Below are 16,051 nucleotides of genomic sequence, written 5' to 3'. Positions count from 1 at the left end.
GGCAGGGAGTGGGAAGGTTGTTTTGGCCCGTGTTCCTTCTCCGGATGCCATGTCTAATTCTCATAGCACACACCCCCACTCCCCCCCGAAAGATCTGGCATTTCATTTTCTCATTCAACTTTACCAATTCAATCAAGGATCACTTTCCTAATGAGTTTGTAAGCTGCAGGCATTAAAATTCCTCCGGGCAGTTTACGCGAGGCCTGGGAAGCCCTGGGCAGCACTGGCAAGTGCAGCCTCCAGGAGGACAGGCCCATCACCCCCAGCCACACACACCTGTCCCTGCCACCATGTACTCGAGTACTACCTGTGGTTGGTGGCCAGGAAACTGGGGTTCTCTTCAATCACAAGTAGCCAAAGAGGAGCAGAATGGCTGCCGACCTGCCGCTTCCCACATTGCAGGCCCCATGTGCAGTCACTGTCCTCGTTGCAGCTGTGGAGGGCACAAGCGCCTGTCATCACTGTGCAGCAGTCTGGTCCCCAGACTGTTGGATGGTGTGTGCCCCCCCACCCCTCGCCGCCCTTCAGAGACTCTGTGGGCAGCCGTGCGGGCCTTCACCTGGCATGAACTCTCTCCCCAGGGGTCTGTGGCCTGATTGTCCCCCAGGAAGACATGCCCTTTTGCGACTCTGGCATCTGTCCGGACATCATCATGAACCCTCATGGCTTCCCATCACGCATGACGGTCAGTTGTCTGCGGCCTGTGAAGGCACTGCGTTGAGGATCATCGGCGGCCCACGGGGGTTGTCAGCTGCAGGGAGGGCCGTGCTCTCAGACCCCTGTGAAGTCTGCAGCAGGTTCCGCCCTGCTGACAGTTCTGACCCACCCTCCTCTCCAGAGAAGGACACTCCCTGAGCTCTGAGTCCCAAACCCGCCCCCAGCAGGGTCCCCTGGTTCTTTCTCACAGTCCTGGCTCCACTGCGTCCCAGCTGTGTGACCCTGGGGAAGTTACCGAGCCTCTCTGTTCCTGAAGTAGAAAACGAGGAACATGGCTCCTCTCTCATGAGGGTTTTCAGAGAGCGAACTGAGCACACACCCGCACGGCACAGCGCCGGCCTGTTCCTTCAGTGGTCACTGCCATTAGGATTGGTAGTCTCCTTCGCCTGGCTGTTAGGGAAGATAACCTGGCTGTTGGGGGGGGGGCTCACTCACTTGCTCTGTTCACACCCCACAGGTGGGGAAGTTGATCGAGCTGCTGGCGGGCAAGGCTGGCGTGTTGGATGGCCGGTTCCACTATGGCACTGCATTTGGGGGCAGTAAGGTGAAGGACGTGTGCGAAGACCTCGTCCGCCATGGCTACAATTACCTGGGAAAGGACTACGTGACGTCTGGCATCACAGGGTGAGTGGGATTTGGAGGCGTGGAGCGGTGAGCACTTTGATGAGGGTCGGGGGAGAGCCTCGAACACGGACAGTTTCCATCCCTTTAGACATCTGATCCCGGGGTGGGGGGTGCCTCTCGGGCTGCTCTCCCTTAGCAGGAAGTGGGGGGAGAGTGATGGACTAAATCAGACTTCTCTCCAGCTTTTAAGGAGCGCTTCATGCCTATGAGCTAAGATACAGGGAGTTTCGTGAGCCGCTGGGCTTGTTTCTCACGGCGTTTTGACGAGGAAGAGTAGATAAGTAGGAGTTTGACAGAGGCCATTGGCCGACCATTGTGTGCTTTGGTTCGCCAACGTTTGTCCAAGGCCAAACACAGGATGGGATAGATGTTGACCATTTAGAAAAACAGCCAGCATCCAGTGGGGCCTTCCCTGACGGCCTGACCAGAGCATCAGCCCATTCCAGCTCCTGCCTAACCCCTGCTCCGCATTCTCTTGGCGTTCCACACTGCCTGACATGCAGGGAGCAAGGCAGCCCTCATCTTCCTAAGACGGCTCCCACCTGGAGCCCAGAGCCTGCTGCACAGCATGCTCCGCACTGCTGGTTGGAGGGGGATGAAGATGGAGAGAAGTGCAGATCCGCAGCTCTCACCAAAATGGAGACGGAGAATGCAGGGGGAGCCTGGTAGGAAGTGGCCATTTAAGCCAAGGCAGAGGGCCCATTCAAGAATGTTCTCCCAGAGGAAGGAGATGAGGCCGGTCCCGTTGGAGGACAGCCAGTGGGGCAGCAAAGTGGGGCCTAGGCCACGACTGGAGACAGGGCAAAGGGCAGCCTTCCTGTTCATTTGTGAAGCGCAATCCTCCGAGCTCTTCTGAAGGGCAGAATGTAAAACTTGGTTCATGCGCGGTTTTAAAGAAGCAAATCAGTTGCTGACATTAAGTCTCTTATGTAAGGTCCCTGGGTGACAACTACTTGGCTTTCAACTCTTAGCCTAAATGTTGGATGTCCAAAAACCACCCAGCAGTCCCACAGAAGAAAGGCCTCGTGATCAGCTTACCAGAAAGTTACATTCTATTCTGTGACACGTCAGGTTGCCAGGGGTGGAAATCAGTTAAACGGCAACCAGACAAAACCCCGTGTCGTGCCTGTGGTTCTGGTAAGGGTCTAGTCACTCGGACAGGAGTTCGACACCCAGGGGCAACATGTGTGAGAACCTGGTTTGATTTGGGAGCCGGAGACCAACTATCCAGATGTGATTCAAAGGGTCAAGATCTAGAGCTGTTAAAAATCTCGAGAGCATTCTAAAATGACCTTTCCACACTGTAATAACATGACTCAGGTACTTCATGCTGGAGGCATTTTAGCAAAATCCCTTTTACAGTAAAAGAGTTGTGGTCCATTTCACAAATGGTACAGTAAACGGCGAGGGGCCCACTGCAAACCATTATCGTTGTCTGTGCGGCCAGGGCTTACATGGGACAGGAAGTCCTGCTAGCTGTCACACAGACCGCTTGAGAGATGAGTGGAAGCCGGGAGACCAATGTGAGGGTTGGTGGTCCGATGAGGACGGTGCTGAGGAGGAGCGTGCATCTGGTTTCATAAGGTGTTCTCCGAGTGTCTCGACGCAGGCCATTGAGTGCTTCTAGTACCTCAGCACCTTGTTGAGCCACTCCAGCAGACACTCTGTCAACACCTGGAGGCTTGCTTCTCAGTTAACACCTGCCGTGCCATTTGGAAATGTGTCCGTGAGTTCTTTTTGGTGTGGTGACTATATTTCTTCCATCTTCTTTTGATACCTCCTGCGCCATTCAGGACTTTGCTGATGGAGTCCTACCGTATTTCAACTTGAGACGGGTTTGTTGGTTGGTTGGTTGGTTTTTCCATTTCTCTCATCTTGAGATACGCTGAGTGTGTGCCTCAATTTTGGTTCTCTGACTCCAAGCCCTTGCACATTTCCATAGAATACTTTGTCTTCTCAAGTGCCCTTTGACATTTCTGTTCACCTCTTTCTTCCGTTTACGGGCGCTCTAGTGGTAAAGCATTGGGCTGCAATCTACAAGGTCAGCACTTCCAAAACACCAGCTGCTCCGTGGGAGAACGGTGGGGCTTTCTACTCCCGTATACAGACACAGTCATGGAAACGCACTGGGGCAGTTCTGCCCTGGCCCTGAGGCCATTCGAGTCTGCATCAACTCCATGGCAGTGAGTTTGGTTTTTTCCCCGTTTGCTTTAGATACTCTTCATTTAAGAACATGGTTCGGAGTCTCTTTTGATATCTACTTTGGGCTTTTCTTTCTCTTGTTTATTTAATGACCTTTTACTTTCTTGATTGGTGAGGTTTTTGACGTCACTGAGTTATATTCAGTTAACCTGACCCTGCCAGCCATAATCCCTTATGTGATATAATATATTTCTGGATTTCATACTCCTGTGGCTAAAGTCCCACTTTGGAGGAACAGAAGCAGGATGAGATAAATATCTGACCTTAGTTGGTGTTTTTAGGTGCCATCAATTCGGTTCCAACCTGTTGTGACCTTATGTACAACAGAGTGAAACGCTCCCCGGTCCGGCACCGCCCTCACAGTTGTTCCAACCCCTGTCTCAGCCCATCTCGTGAGGGCCGCCTTCTCTCTCACTGCCCCTCACTTTTCCAAGCACGATGTCCTTCTTCAGGGACTGGTCTCTCCTGACAACATGTCCAAAGTGTGTAAGACAGAGTTTTACCATCCTTGCCTTTAAGGAGCCCTCTGGCCGTACTTTTTCCAAGACAGATGGGTTTGTCCTTTTAGCAGTCCCTGGTATGTTCAGTAAGGAATGATCTGCTAGGGCTGAGAAAGAAAAGCTGCTTCTGTGTGACCTGGGAAGGAGCCTGGCTGATTACGATTACTAGTAGGGGCCACTTGCCTGCTGGAAATATCCTGCCCGAGGCCCCAAGTCGTACGTGCTTAACTTAGATACAGTCCAGGGTTGAGGATCGATTATTAGGTGAAAGATTATATGTTAACTTGATTGTACCATTGTACTCAATGGACTTGCCACCAAACAACCTTTCCTTAAATTGGTCTGATAAGAAAATGGGGGAAGATACTGTTAGGATTTACCTGTAATTGTGTGCAGGATTCCCTGCATCACAATTCCTGCTGCGGATAAAGTGAGCCTTCTGGGAAGCAGAGGGTGTGATCTCTAGAGCCAGGAGTGGAGTGTGTCCTCTGGACCCAGCATCTGGCATGCGCCTGTCTGGCCTTCCAATTTTGAACTCACCAGCCCCCAGCACCATGCGGGACATTTCCACAAACGCTAGTGAGTTTCTCTGGGGCACTGCAGTGATGCGAAGAACCCAGGCGCATGCGCGCATATACTGGAGAGGAGGGCGGTGAAGGAGCAGACCAGCGTCTGGAAGAGGTGGCCCTCTGGAATGTCTTCTCTCTCCAGCTCCTTGGGACTAGTTTGGTGTTCTTCCTTACAAAAGAAATTGTTGTCACAGCCTTCCTACAGTTTGTCAGGTCTTCAGTCATTAAGGCTTAATGTGCCAAACCTGTCTTTGAGATGCTCATAGAATCCTGGTGAGGCAGACTCCAGGTTGTATTTTGGTTTTTGTGCACTTGTGAGTTTCTTCAGTTTCACCCAGAAGATGCATATGAGCAATTGATGGTCTGCTTCACAGGTGGTGCCTGGCCTAGTTTGGGTTGATACTGAGCTTCTCCATCATCTCTTCCCACAAATGTAGTCGATTTGATTCCAGATATTCCATCTGGCTAAGCCCAACAGTCACCCATTTATGGTATTGAAAAATGGTATGTTCTTTTTGCATTGAAGAAATCGTTCGCCTTGCAAAATCCATCGTGAAGCCTCCAGCTTTGTCTCTACCACCACGGCTTTATGCTCCACCTGCCGATCCTTCCTCTTCGTTGTGACGCTGCATTGCCGTCCGTCATCGTGCATGCTTCTCGGGAGCGTGCTCACAGCAGCAGCTACTCAGTTTCTTCAACCCTACCTTTATTGGTTGGTGTGTGCATTTGAATTAGAGTTGTATTAACTGGTCTTCCATGTAGGTGTATAGGTATTTTCCAATCACAGGCAGCATTATACGTCAAGACAAACCTTGAAATGCTCTTTTTTTCTCATGAATGGGATGCCATGCCTCGTTAATCTCTCATTCCCAGCACATTACACCATGTAGTCGACTCAATGGCCATACCATCTATTCCAGCTCACGAATGCCTAGGACATTGATCTTTACGTGTCGTATTTCGTTTTTAACAAACTTCCGATTTTCCTGGCTCCATACTTCAAATGTCCTGCATTCTGATATTAGTGGACATGTGCAGCTGTTTCTTCTGTTGCACCACGCCCATCAGCAGGGGAAGGTCCTGACAGCGGTCATCTGTCCGCTTCGTGAAGGTCAACTCACTTTGAGGAGGCAGCGCTCCCCGGCTGGAATTTGAGTGCCTACCAATCTGAGTGGCTCGCCTCTGCCACGGTGTCAAAGTGAGTCCGTGGCTTACCCCAGAAGGGGGCAGAGTTCTCCTTGCTCCTCGACCATTCGTGGAGCCCTGGTTACTCACTGGGCTGCTAGCCACAAGGTGAACTGTGTGAAGCCACCAACCGCTCTGCGGGAGAGAAGGCTGTCACTCCCGCGAATCGTTGCCGTCTCTGAGACCTCCAGTCTCGACTCGGTGGCAGTGAGTGCGAGTCTTCTGCAGTCTGTTTGTGCTCCACTAAAACCTGGTCACTGTGGGTGCCATCGTAGGTATATGAAATGCGGCAACACGCAAGGCCCAGACAAGTGATGGCCATGACCACCCTGTGAAGCACAGCTCTGCACTGAGCCACTCAGCGACTCAGTGGACTCCACGGCAGCGGTCATGGGACTGGGTTACTTTCTGATCCAACTTTGTTGATCAGCATGGACCAAAAGTCATTTGTCCCTAGGAAATCACAAACGAGCCCCTAAACATGGAAGAAACTGCAAAACTGCCAGGGATGAGTCCGAGAAAAGTGATCTCTCGTTAACGCAAACCTGGCTCCTTAAGCCTAACCCCTCCCCCCCCCTTTGTTGCAGTGAGCCACTAGAAGCGTACATCTACTTCGGCCCCGTGTACTATCAGAAGCTGAAGCACATGGTGCTGGACAAGATGCATGCTCGAGCCCGGGGTCCGCGAGCTGTCCTCACCAGGTAAGAGAGCTGCGTTCTTACACAGGCAGCTACCTTGCTGTCCTGAACATGATGAGAGTAAACGGACCCAAGGAACCTTCTATTCCTCCCTGACAACGGTCGTTCGCTGTGCGCGCATGTGGTGCCGCGCAGAAAGCTGCATGTACCAGAGCATGTGTGCCTTTGTGCCACGTACCTATCCATACTCCTGCCTGCACCTAGGTGTGCGTGTACACAGAAAACACACACTTTATTCGGTAGCCTAAACCACATTAGAACTTTTTTTAAAAAAACTTGTGTTACTTATGCAAAAGACAACTAACTGTATTTGTATGCTTATTAGACTAAATTCAAGGTAGCCCTGGTCCCCATCCGTCCCATCCACTGTGCCTCCTCAGTTCGTGTATGTTGGTGACTGGCATGATGGCCAGGAGAGGAGATGCTACACTGCCAAGTGTCACCTGCTCTTAGTACTCTACTGCCCAGTTAGAGGAAACATGGCCAATCTCAACCAGGCCTCCTAAGAGACATTTGACGGCCAAAAACCATTGGACTTGTCATAGCTTGGATGGAGGATGTTGTTGGTATCTAGTGGACAGAGGCCTAGCTGGGTCACTCAACACCCTACAGTATACTTGTCAGCCCCCACCTGAAAGAATGACTCAGCTCACAGTGTGATGGGGGAGGTGGGGGGTATCCAGGCCTTAGAGTCAGGGAGCCAGGGGTTTGAATCTTCTCTTAAACTTGTCACACCATCATGAACCTTGGCCAGATCATTTACCTGCTCAGCTTCAGTTTCCTCTTAACGGCATTGGAGAAGTTCATACGTGTCTTCTTCACCGGTGACCGGCAGCTGCTTGAATGGAAAGCGTAGGGAGAGTCTGTCAGGGTTAGTTCAGCAACTACTGCACTGAGCGCTGCTTATATGTTTTGATGCAGGGGAGGGAGATTGGGGCAGGGACTTAGTGCTTGAGGGGTTTTCCACCCTGGGAGAGGTGTGTATGAATGACTGGATCCCTGGGCCATCTGAGACAGAGCAGATGCACTTGTCCGTTGAATTAGACACGTGCGTACTGGAAATGGGGGGAGGGGTGGTGGAGGTGGGGAGTCTCAAGGCTGCAGTGAGAGCCCTCTCCTCCACTTCCACTTCAGTTACAGCATCCACAAACGATTTCAGACGTACATAAATGTCAGAGCAGCTATTTCCTGTTTTTGCTTTGTTGTGTAAAAGAAGTTATGGCTTCAGTCTGACTTGTGTGTGTTCCATATGAAGACTGGGAGAGGCTGGGCTCTCTACTCCCTAAAGAGTTCCAGTCTCAGAAGCTCCCAGGGACAGCTCTGCCCGCGCCTGTGGCCTTGCTGTGAGCCGGCAGTGACTGGGCGGCAGCGCGTTTGTCTGTACGGAGACTGCCTTAGAGTGTGTCTGTCTGTAGCCGGTCATCTCGGACGGTTCAAGTCCAAGTGTTGGGGCCCACGTATGTGCTGATGACCTTGGCTTTGGTGGGTGAGCACTGGTGGAGGCACCCCGACTTGCCCAGGGTGCTTCCACCAGGGGTGATGCTGCCACTGTGGTGTGTGTTCATTTCAGTGTTTTCCCAAATGGGCATGACTTCCCCTAGGGGGTGCCACATGCTCCAGGGGACCTGCAAAAGCAGCTTCCCACAGGTTTCCCTGCATTCCAGGGTCTAGTGGAAGCGTTGTTCATTGTGGGCCAAGGGGCTAGGTCCTGAGTAGTTACTGTTTGTTTGGTTTGGTTGTTTTTGTTTTTTCCTGAAAAGGGAGCAACAGGGAACCTATGATTTAGACCTACTTGTAAGTTTGTCATATGTAAATTTTCTTCAAACAGATAATCTGCAACTGAAATCATTTTCCCATTTTAAATACAGAACATAGGTTGGTATCCGCTTTCTTAATTCTGAGAGACTCGCGGTTAACAACCAAGACGAAAGGTAAAAGCTATTGTAGGATAAAGCAAACAGGACTGGTGGTCCCCGCACCCTGTCCCAGAGCCCCCAGGACTGCCCTCGAGTACCCTGGGCTCCTGACTTCCAGATGTGTGCTCAGGCCCGGCAGCTGCCTAAGCCACCAGAAGTCCCTTCTAGGAACTCACTGCTGTCCAAGTTAGAAGTATCCCTCTAAGTATACTCCAAGAAGGAGGGACCAGCATGGACCACAGATCATTCTCAGTCCTGAGGAAGCGTCCATCTGGCTCAGCCAGTCAGTCCTTCCAGGAGATTCTTGAGCTACTCCAAGCGTCACTTTAAGAATCCATCTTGGTGTTTCGGCTTGTGTGTTGGTGAGTGTGTTTGCACTGGTGTCTAGTTGTAAAGCCCCTCCGGGGAGTCCTGGCACTACCTACCAGGCCCAGGTTTCTTCGTTTGCTGATAGTTTTATTGAGGTACATGTCATACACTTCTCCCATAGCTCATTCAGTCTGATTTAAGATGGTATGTCCATCCCCATTGTCTGCCGTAGTGCATCCGCCCCTCCTGTATTCATGACTGGCTCCTCGTTGCCCGCCAGCCTTTCTCTGCTTGCTCCTTGTTGCTCCTCATCCCCCCACCCCACCCCACCCTAGAGCCCCAGTGAGCCACACACCAATTCCCAGGTTTCTTCTAGTCTGTCTGGCACAGTCCTGCTGCTTTTAAGTAGCAGGTCACCATCGTCATCTATCTTTTCTCATCTGATGCCCTTGGGGTAGCAGTTTAATGTCTGTTTTGCTAATGAGTCTGAGAGACCCGTAGCCCAGTCAAGGTCACCAAGAGGAGGTGATTGGCATCCAGGTGAGTCTGCCCCAAAACCTGCAGCTGGGAGCCAGCGGCCAGTGCTGCTCCCTGCCTCCCTCTTGGTTGCTTATGATGGTAACACGTTTTTCTAATCACTTGTTCCCAGGCAGCCCACTGAAGGTCGATCTCGTGATGGCGGCCTCCGTCTTGGAGAAATGGAACGTGACTGTTTAATCGGTTATGGAGCCAGCATGCTTTTGCTGGAGCGACTCATGATTTCAAGTGACGCCTTTGAGGTTGATGTCTGTGGGCAGTGTGGACTTCTGGGGTATTCCGGCTGGTAAGTGCAGACCAGCTGTCTCTCATACCCCTGGCCTCTTTAATCACACAGATCAAGAGTTGGCCCCAAATCTTACCCTCACATTCTTCAGCCCCTGCCTGTAATCACTAGCTCACACCTCTCCTCCTGAGCATTCCTCCCTCCAGGACTCGGCGGAGACAGGCGTCCTCAGCCCACATCATAATCTGCTTTCCTCATGACAGGCATCTCAGCTTCCAAGGAGGATGGACTTTTTAGTCTTCCCTAAAGTAGCTCTTTTAGCACTCTTTTTAATGGCATCTCGGGGCACCAGTGAAAAGCCCTTGTCCGTGCATTGTTGAATCTCGGAATGACAGCATGTTATAACTTGAAGGAGCCCTGGTGGGGTAGTGGGTTGCTTATGGGACTACTAACCACAAGGCCAGCAGTTCAAAACCACCCGCCCCTTCATGGGAGAAAGACCAGGCTTTCTACTCCTGTACAGATTTACAGCCTTGGAAACCCACAGGAACAGTGCTACCCTGGTCTCTTGAATTGGAATCTACGTCTTTCTGAGGGCTTAGATGATGTCTGTCTCAGCCACTCATTCAGCAGCGTTTAGTGAGGATTTGCTTGGGGTCAGACACTGTTCTCAGTTCCAGAGAGGACTGGCTGTTCACAGGGAGCTACTCCTCCCATTCCTTCTCCTCATACATGTCATGTTTCCCTGGCTTTTCCAGCCTGGAGCCCAGTCTGGGTGACGTTACAATGTAATGGCTGGATGACCCTGAGCCTGCCAGTAGAGACTTCATGTCGCTCCCCTCCTCATGGGCCAGCTCAGAAGATGATTCTACGTATTGGGGGTCTGTGTAGCTGAACCTCTTTCCCACGTGTCAGGATTCTGTCCCATCACCCTACAGATGATGCCATCCAGCATCCTACAATGCCTGGCGCGGTCTTCCCGGAGCCCCTTAGCCACCTGGAGAGGAAGAGGAGAGCCTGCATTGTCAGGGTTGGCGGGCTCTGTGAGCCACCTTGTCCCTGCCCGGTCCCACTGCAAAGCCACCTTCCAGACAGGATCCTCCCGTCGGGCTAGCTGCCATAGCTGCACCCCAAGGGTTGGAAAGCTGGGCTGCTTGGAGCCCAGTGCCTGCCGGGTGGGCTCATGACAAGCTGGGAACCAGCCGAGGGTTGGGGGGTTTGGCGTCAAGAACCTGTGAGACTGCCAGTGGAAATAATTTCATTGTGAAACGTCTCACAGGGCTTCTGGCCCTTTGCAAGGGAGTCTTTTCAAAGGGTGGCCGCAGGGGTGGGCACAGGGTGCTGAGGGTGGAGCCAGCTCCTCTCGTTAAGGTGCCCTTGTGAGGTGCTACACTGCTAACCCAGGTCGATAGTTCAAACCCCCCATTCTCCCCTCCTCTGTGGGGAAAAGATAAAGCGATCTGTTCTCCTGAAGAGCTGCAGCTCAGAAGCCCTGGCTAGGGTCACGATGAACCGGCCTTGACCCCGGGCAGTGGGCTTCTCCCCGTCAGTGTACGGGGAGGCTTCGCATGGCTGGCTGCCAGCCATCATCATAGGCCTGCTCAGACACACACCAACTGCGCTTGCCATGGACCTGGCCGAGAGAGAGACCAAAAAAAAGCCAGTGTGCTGGGAGATATGTAGCACCCGCGGGGGTCACGGGTCCTAGGCTTCAAATGCAGCACAAGGCTTTGTGAAGAACTCTGACAGGGTGGTGTTGGAGAGTCTTTGAAACTAAGGGTCAGGAAACTTGAAAAAACGTTTCCCTCTCCCCCCAGAGAAAAAGAACAGACACAGTGCCTGGCTCTCTAGTGCATTTGGGAAAGCTGACCCCACCCTGCTGGACACACAGGGGAGGACTGTGCGGTGGACTGTCCCCACCCCACGCAGAGCAGCTCATCTGCTTCCCACCTAGTTCAGAGACCATCGGTGGCAGCACCCAGCTCCCGAGCCCGTGGGTGCAGGGTGTATTATATTTGCAGCCCTTTGAAAGAAGACCAAGTCAGGGTATGCTTTTGGTTCAAGGGTCTTTACTGTAACTTGGCCATCATGTGCTGTAGGCCTGGACTCAAGTGGCCTACGTCTGCCCTCATTGTCAACAGAGAGCAATCCGGCCCGCTGCTGGCCAGGGCCCTCAGAGACTGCTCTCCTTGCCTTGCCACCCTTACCTGACCGCCGCCTGGGGCTGGTGCTGGAGGAGGAAGCTGCTCTCTAATGAGCCGCACAATGGAGACTGGGTAATTAGAGCAGCTCAGACCCGTAACTGGCCTTTTGTCAGTGATTTGCACATTAGTGAGGCATTGCTATGGGGATGTTTACAGCAGGGCCGTTGTTCCTTGTTCTGCAGAAGTCACAAAAGAGAAGGCCAGCAGGAAGGGTGAGGGTGGGGGCTCCCTGTGAAGATAATGAGCTCCTGAAAGGTGTGTCACTGGACAGTCCTGTCTCGGCTGGTGCCGCCTCTGCCCTGGGAGCTCCGTTTCTCCCCTTGTTTGGGTCACACTCCGGGCTCGGGGAAACGGCCTGCACACAGGTTAAAGGACTGAAAACATTCTGATAAATATATATTTTCTTTAGTTTAAGATGCATTTCTAGAGCAAGAGAGAGGTCATCTTTATATAGAGGTGCATATTGAAGCCTTTTAGATGGTGGAGAAATATCAGGTAATCAAGATTGGTAAGCTTTCTAGGTGATGAATCGGAGCCCATGGGAATTCCGACTAGATCCGCGTGGTGTGGGGCCCAGAGCAGATCAGGCAGCAGTAGTCCTGTGTGGCCGTCTCTCCAGTTCAGAGCCTGAGCATGTTCCTGAATGTATTTGATCAATGCAGGCGTGTTAACGATCCTCATTCTAAAACTATAGTGCTTGAATGAGGCCTTCATGCAATTTTTTAAGAGGAATCCTGGTGGCATGGGGGGTACGCATTAAAGTGCTAGCCTCAGGGCCAGCATCTTGAAGCCACGAGCTGTTCCCAGGAGAAAGACAGACTTTCCACGCCCATATGGAGTTCCAGTCTGGAAACCGCCGAGGGCAGTTCTGCCCTGTCCCGATGCAGCTGTGTGAGACAGAATTGATCAGATGAGAGAGAGTTTGTGTAATCATTTAAGAAAAAGTAACTCACCAACTTTACCTTCTACTGTTGATGTGATCAGGATGTGTCGACCCTGCAGTGGCCTAGTGCAGTCTCAAGTCCACGGCCATCACTGCCCACCTCTGATCACTGGGGAACTCCTCACCCCACAGAGTCAAGTGCCATGATTCTTCAATTCTCAGCCTCCACGCTTTCTTTTTCTAAATACAGTTTTCCTACCTGTGAAAATGACCCCTGCTCACGGTAAACATTTCCCAACTTCACAAACCTCACAGAGGAAAGGGGCCGCCACCTCCAGGTTCCAGGTGATGTTAGAACCCCATGCCAGTCCCAAACCCATCGGAAGGGCCCTCTGAGAATCAGACTATTCGGTGAAATGCCCCCTTCACAGCACCCTGGGACCTGCAGGCCCCTGCATTTCAGTGAGCATGGGTCTGCTTCAGCATGCTTCGTGACTGGACCGGGCCTGTTCTTGTCTGGAAACATCTGAAACCACAGAACCAGTTGCCTAGTGGGCATTGAACTGGTCTTCTGCTTTGCGTTACTAGAAATCACTTACCTGCTGCTGCTTGTCAGTAATCATGTCCTCCGGCTGCTTTCAGGGCTCTCTATCTGCAGTTTCATTTTGTGTGTGTGTGTGTGTGTGTGTGTGTGTGTGTGCTTGCTTCTGAACGCTTTTGAAGCCTATCTGCCACATTTGTGCTTACTAAACAAAGAGCAGGCACATGTACCTGCCTCACTGCCCTCCTGCACGGCGCGTCCTCTTGTTCCTCACCAAGGACTCTCCATCCTGGTCCTGGTTAGCCGTGAGTCTTTTACATCTCGGTCTGCTAGTCCCCACCTGTAGCCTGAAAGGACCTGTGTCTCTACCGCTTCTATATCGAGCTTAAACTGTGGCCCTATGGGCCCAGCTGCGCCGGATCCTTGAGGAGTAGAGGGAAGCCATATTTGGAATTCATTTTCCCAAGATCCTTTCTTTCCTCGTAGCTATTGAGGGTAGAAAAAAGTTAGAGCAAAGACAATCTTCATCGGAATCAAAGCAGGTTTGTTAGAAACACACAGGCTGTTCTAGTGATTGAGCAGGGCTTCGTATGCATGTGGGCATGCGCGAGCGCACACACACACACACGCGCGGGTTGTATGCCAGGGATGGCGCATGGGAAGTCCAGTAGCTTCTGTACTACTAGGAAAAGCTGAGCTTGAAGAGCAAGGGAAATCCCGAGCATCCGATTGGCTGTTGTTCTCCTCTGTGAAACTTGGGTATTTCCCATCAGTGTTGCTGTTAGTGACTGTCACTTCGGCTCCAACTCCACGACCTTATGTGGAAGAGCTTAAAGCACCGCTGGTCCTGCCCTGTCCTCACAGTGTCCATCTCCAAAAGGTCTCCCTCATTTTACTGGCCCTCCACATGACCAAGCACGATGGCCTTTTCCAAAGATTGACTTATCCGAAGCAAGCAAGATGAAGCCCAGCTTTCCTGCTCTCCGCAGAGCATTCTGGGCGCTTTCTCTAAAACCAGTGCTCCAGCCAGCACCACGATTCAAGTTGTTGAATGTACCTGCGTCAGAGATGGGAGACGATTTTAAAAGACCATTAGCCCTCAGTCAGAGTGACATCTTTGCTTGCTAACCCTCCAGAGAGGTCTTCTTCAGCTGGTTCCCCAGGGCAGGGCGTCTGGACTGTTGCTGTTGGGGGCGTGGATGCTTAATGCCAGTAGAATGAGGCCCTTTTTCTTCACCCACACTCGTGTGGGAAAGACCAGGTACGTGGAGATTGAACCAGTTGAAACCATATTCAACCATGAAAAGAAACCTAAATGGGTGCATTTCAGCGGTTCAGACTTAATAAGCTCGCTCAAAAGAAGTATATAGGCGGCTTCTTGCGTTTTAAGGAGAAAGATCTTGAAGGGGCTGTTAAAAACCGAGCGAGGGCGCATTTTATACATGTATGATAGTGACTGGCCGTCTTTGGGGGCATGGGAACAGAGTTCTGTGGCAGCGTCCTCGCTTCCTGGGTGCGACCCTGCCTCTCCGAGTCCCCCTCTAACCGTTGCCCTCTCGGATCCAGGTGCCATTACTGCAAGTCGTCGTGCCACGTGTCTTCCCTGCGCATCCCCTACGCCTGCAAGCTGCTCTTCCAGGAACTGCAGTCCATGAACATCATCCCCAGGTTGAGACTCTCCAAGTACAATGAGTAGAGGTGGAAGGCACGCCTCTGGAAAGGAGGCATCGGTGTGCCCCTCTCAGCGGAGCTGCCGCTCCTGTGACTCGTCAGCTGGGTGTCCCGGAGAGGCGGATCGCACAGCCCAGAAGGCGAGAAAGTCCGAGATGCCGAGCCCTGGCCGCTCGCGAGACAGCAGCAGCGGGGCCCTGTGCAGCCAGCTTGACTCACGACAGAAAGGGCCGGAAAGACAAATAAACTTGTTTTATGCTCCCATGTCTTGGTATTTTCCTACCTTCTAAAAAGGAATGTGGGGTTCGCGTCTCCGTGCTGCTGTCTAGCTGGCACACACAGGATGAGAACCCGTGCAAGGGACAGAGTGGCCCTAGGCGGTGACCATGACCCTGACTGTGGAGCAGGAAGTGGAGGAAGGAGGCGGCCTGTGTGATAAAGGAATGGCTTCCTTGCCAGGTGCTGCTGAGGGAAGGGCTGCCCCCGCCGTAGAGTGTGCCCTTATACACCGGGGCATCTCCGAAGCCCCGCCTTCTACGTCTGCCAACAAGGCCACCTTTTCTTAGGGCCTCTCTTACTCCTCCTTAGGGCAGTAGTTCTCCACCTTCCTAATGCCGTGACCCGTTAATTCAGTTCCCCGTGTTGCGGTGACCCCCAACCACAAAATTATTTCTGTTGCTACTTCATAACTAATTTTGCTGTTCTGAATCATACTGTAACTATCTGATTGCAGGATTTATTAGATGACCCCTGTGAAAGGGTTGTTTGACCCCCAAAGGAGTCCAGACCCACAGGTTGAGAACCACTGCCATAGAGGCTCCGGCTAGTACTGCCCTGCAGTTAATGTGGGTTGAATGTCTGAACACAGTCCTTGGGTGCTCTTTCATTTCTCTGCCCCTACCACTGTTGTGCCAGCGATGTTCTCTTTACCTGGCAGCCTGCCTTCCCTGTTTCTTCATTAGCCTCCCCGCGGCCAGAGCAGTACCTGTGCTGAGGATTATGGGTAAAATCAGAGTAATGACCTGCGATTGCTTCCCCTCGGGTGGGACATTGAACTTTAGTCGCCCAGGACACTGCCAGATTTTAGACTCCAGGGCGGCTAACCCAAAGGTTAGAGGTGCAGGTTCACCCAAGCAGGGCACATGGGCCTGAAGGCCTGATGATCGACTACCTAAGAATGGGCCGTTGAAGCCTTTTTCAGCCTGGCACACGTGGGGTTGTCAGGGGTAACTCAGTGGCACCTGGTGGTGGTTGTGGCAGGACAGGAGG

At 52.1% G+C, this 16,051-nt stretch overlaps 1 protein-coding gene across 1 annotated transcript in view; it reads left to right on the top strand.

The window, feature by feature from the left end:
- Nucleotides 1-15,046, top strand: part of POLR3B (RNA polymerase III subunit B) — a 131,351-nt gene extending 116,305 nt beyond the window's left edge. The window contains exons 24-28 of the mRNA XM_075551041.1: nucleotides 582-685; nucleotides 1,175-1,341; nucleotides 6,385-6,498; nucleotides 9,370-9,543; nucleotides 14,678-15,046. Coding sequence (XP_075407156.1) covers nucleotides 582-685; nucleotides 1,175-1,341; nucleotides 6,385-6,498; nucleotides 9,370-9,543; nucleotides 14,678-14,807 — 689 coding nt within the window. The 3' untranslated portion in view covers nucleotides 14,808-15,046. The remainder of the gene's footprint in view (nucleotides 1-581; nucleotides 686-1,174; nucleotides 1,342-6,384; nucleotides 6,499-9,369; nucleotides 9,544-14,677) is intronic.
- Nucleotides 15,047-16,051: the final 1,005 nt, after the last annotated feature.

This window comes from Tenrec ecaudatus, chromosome 6 (assembly GCF_050624435.1).
Source record: "Tenrec ecaudatus isolate mTenEca1 chromosome 6, mTenEca1.hap1, whole genome shotgun sequence".
Taxonomy (NCBI): domain Eukaryota; kingdom Metazoa; phylum Chordata; class Mammalia; order Afrosoricida; family Tenrecidae; genus Tenrec; species Tenrec ecaudatus.
This window is presented reverse-complemented; position numbering and strand designations above follow the sequence as displayed.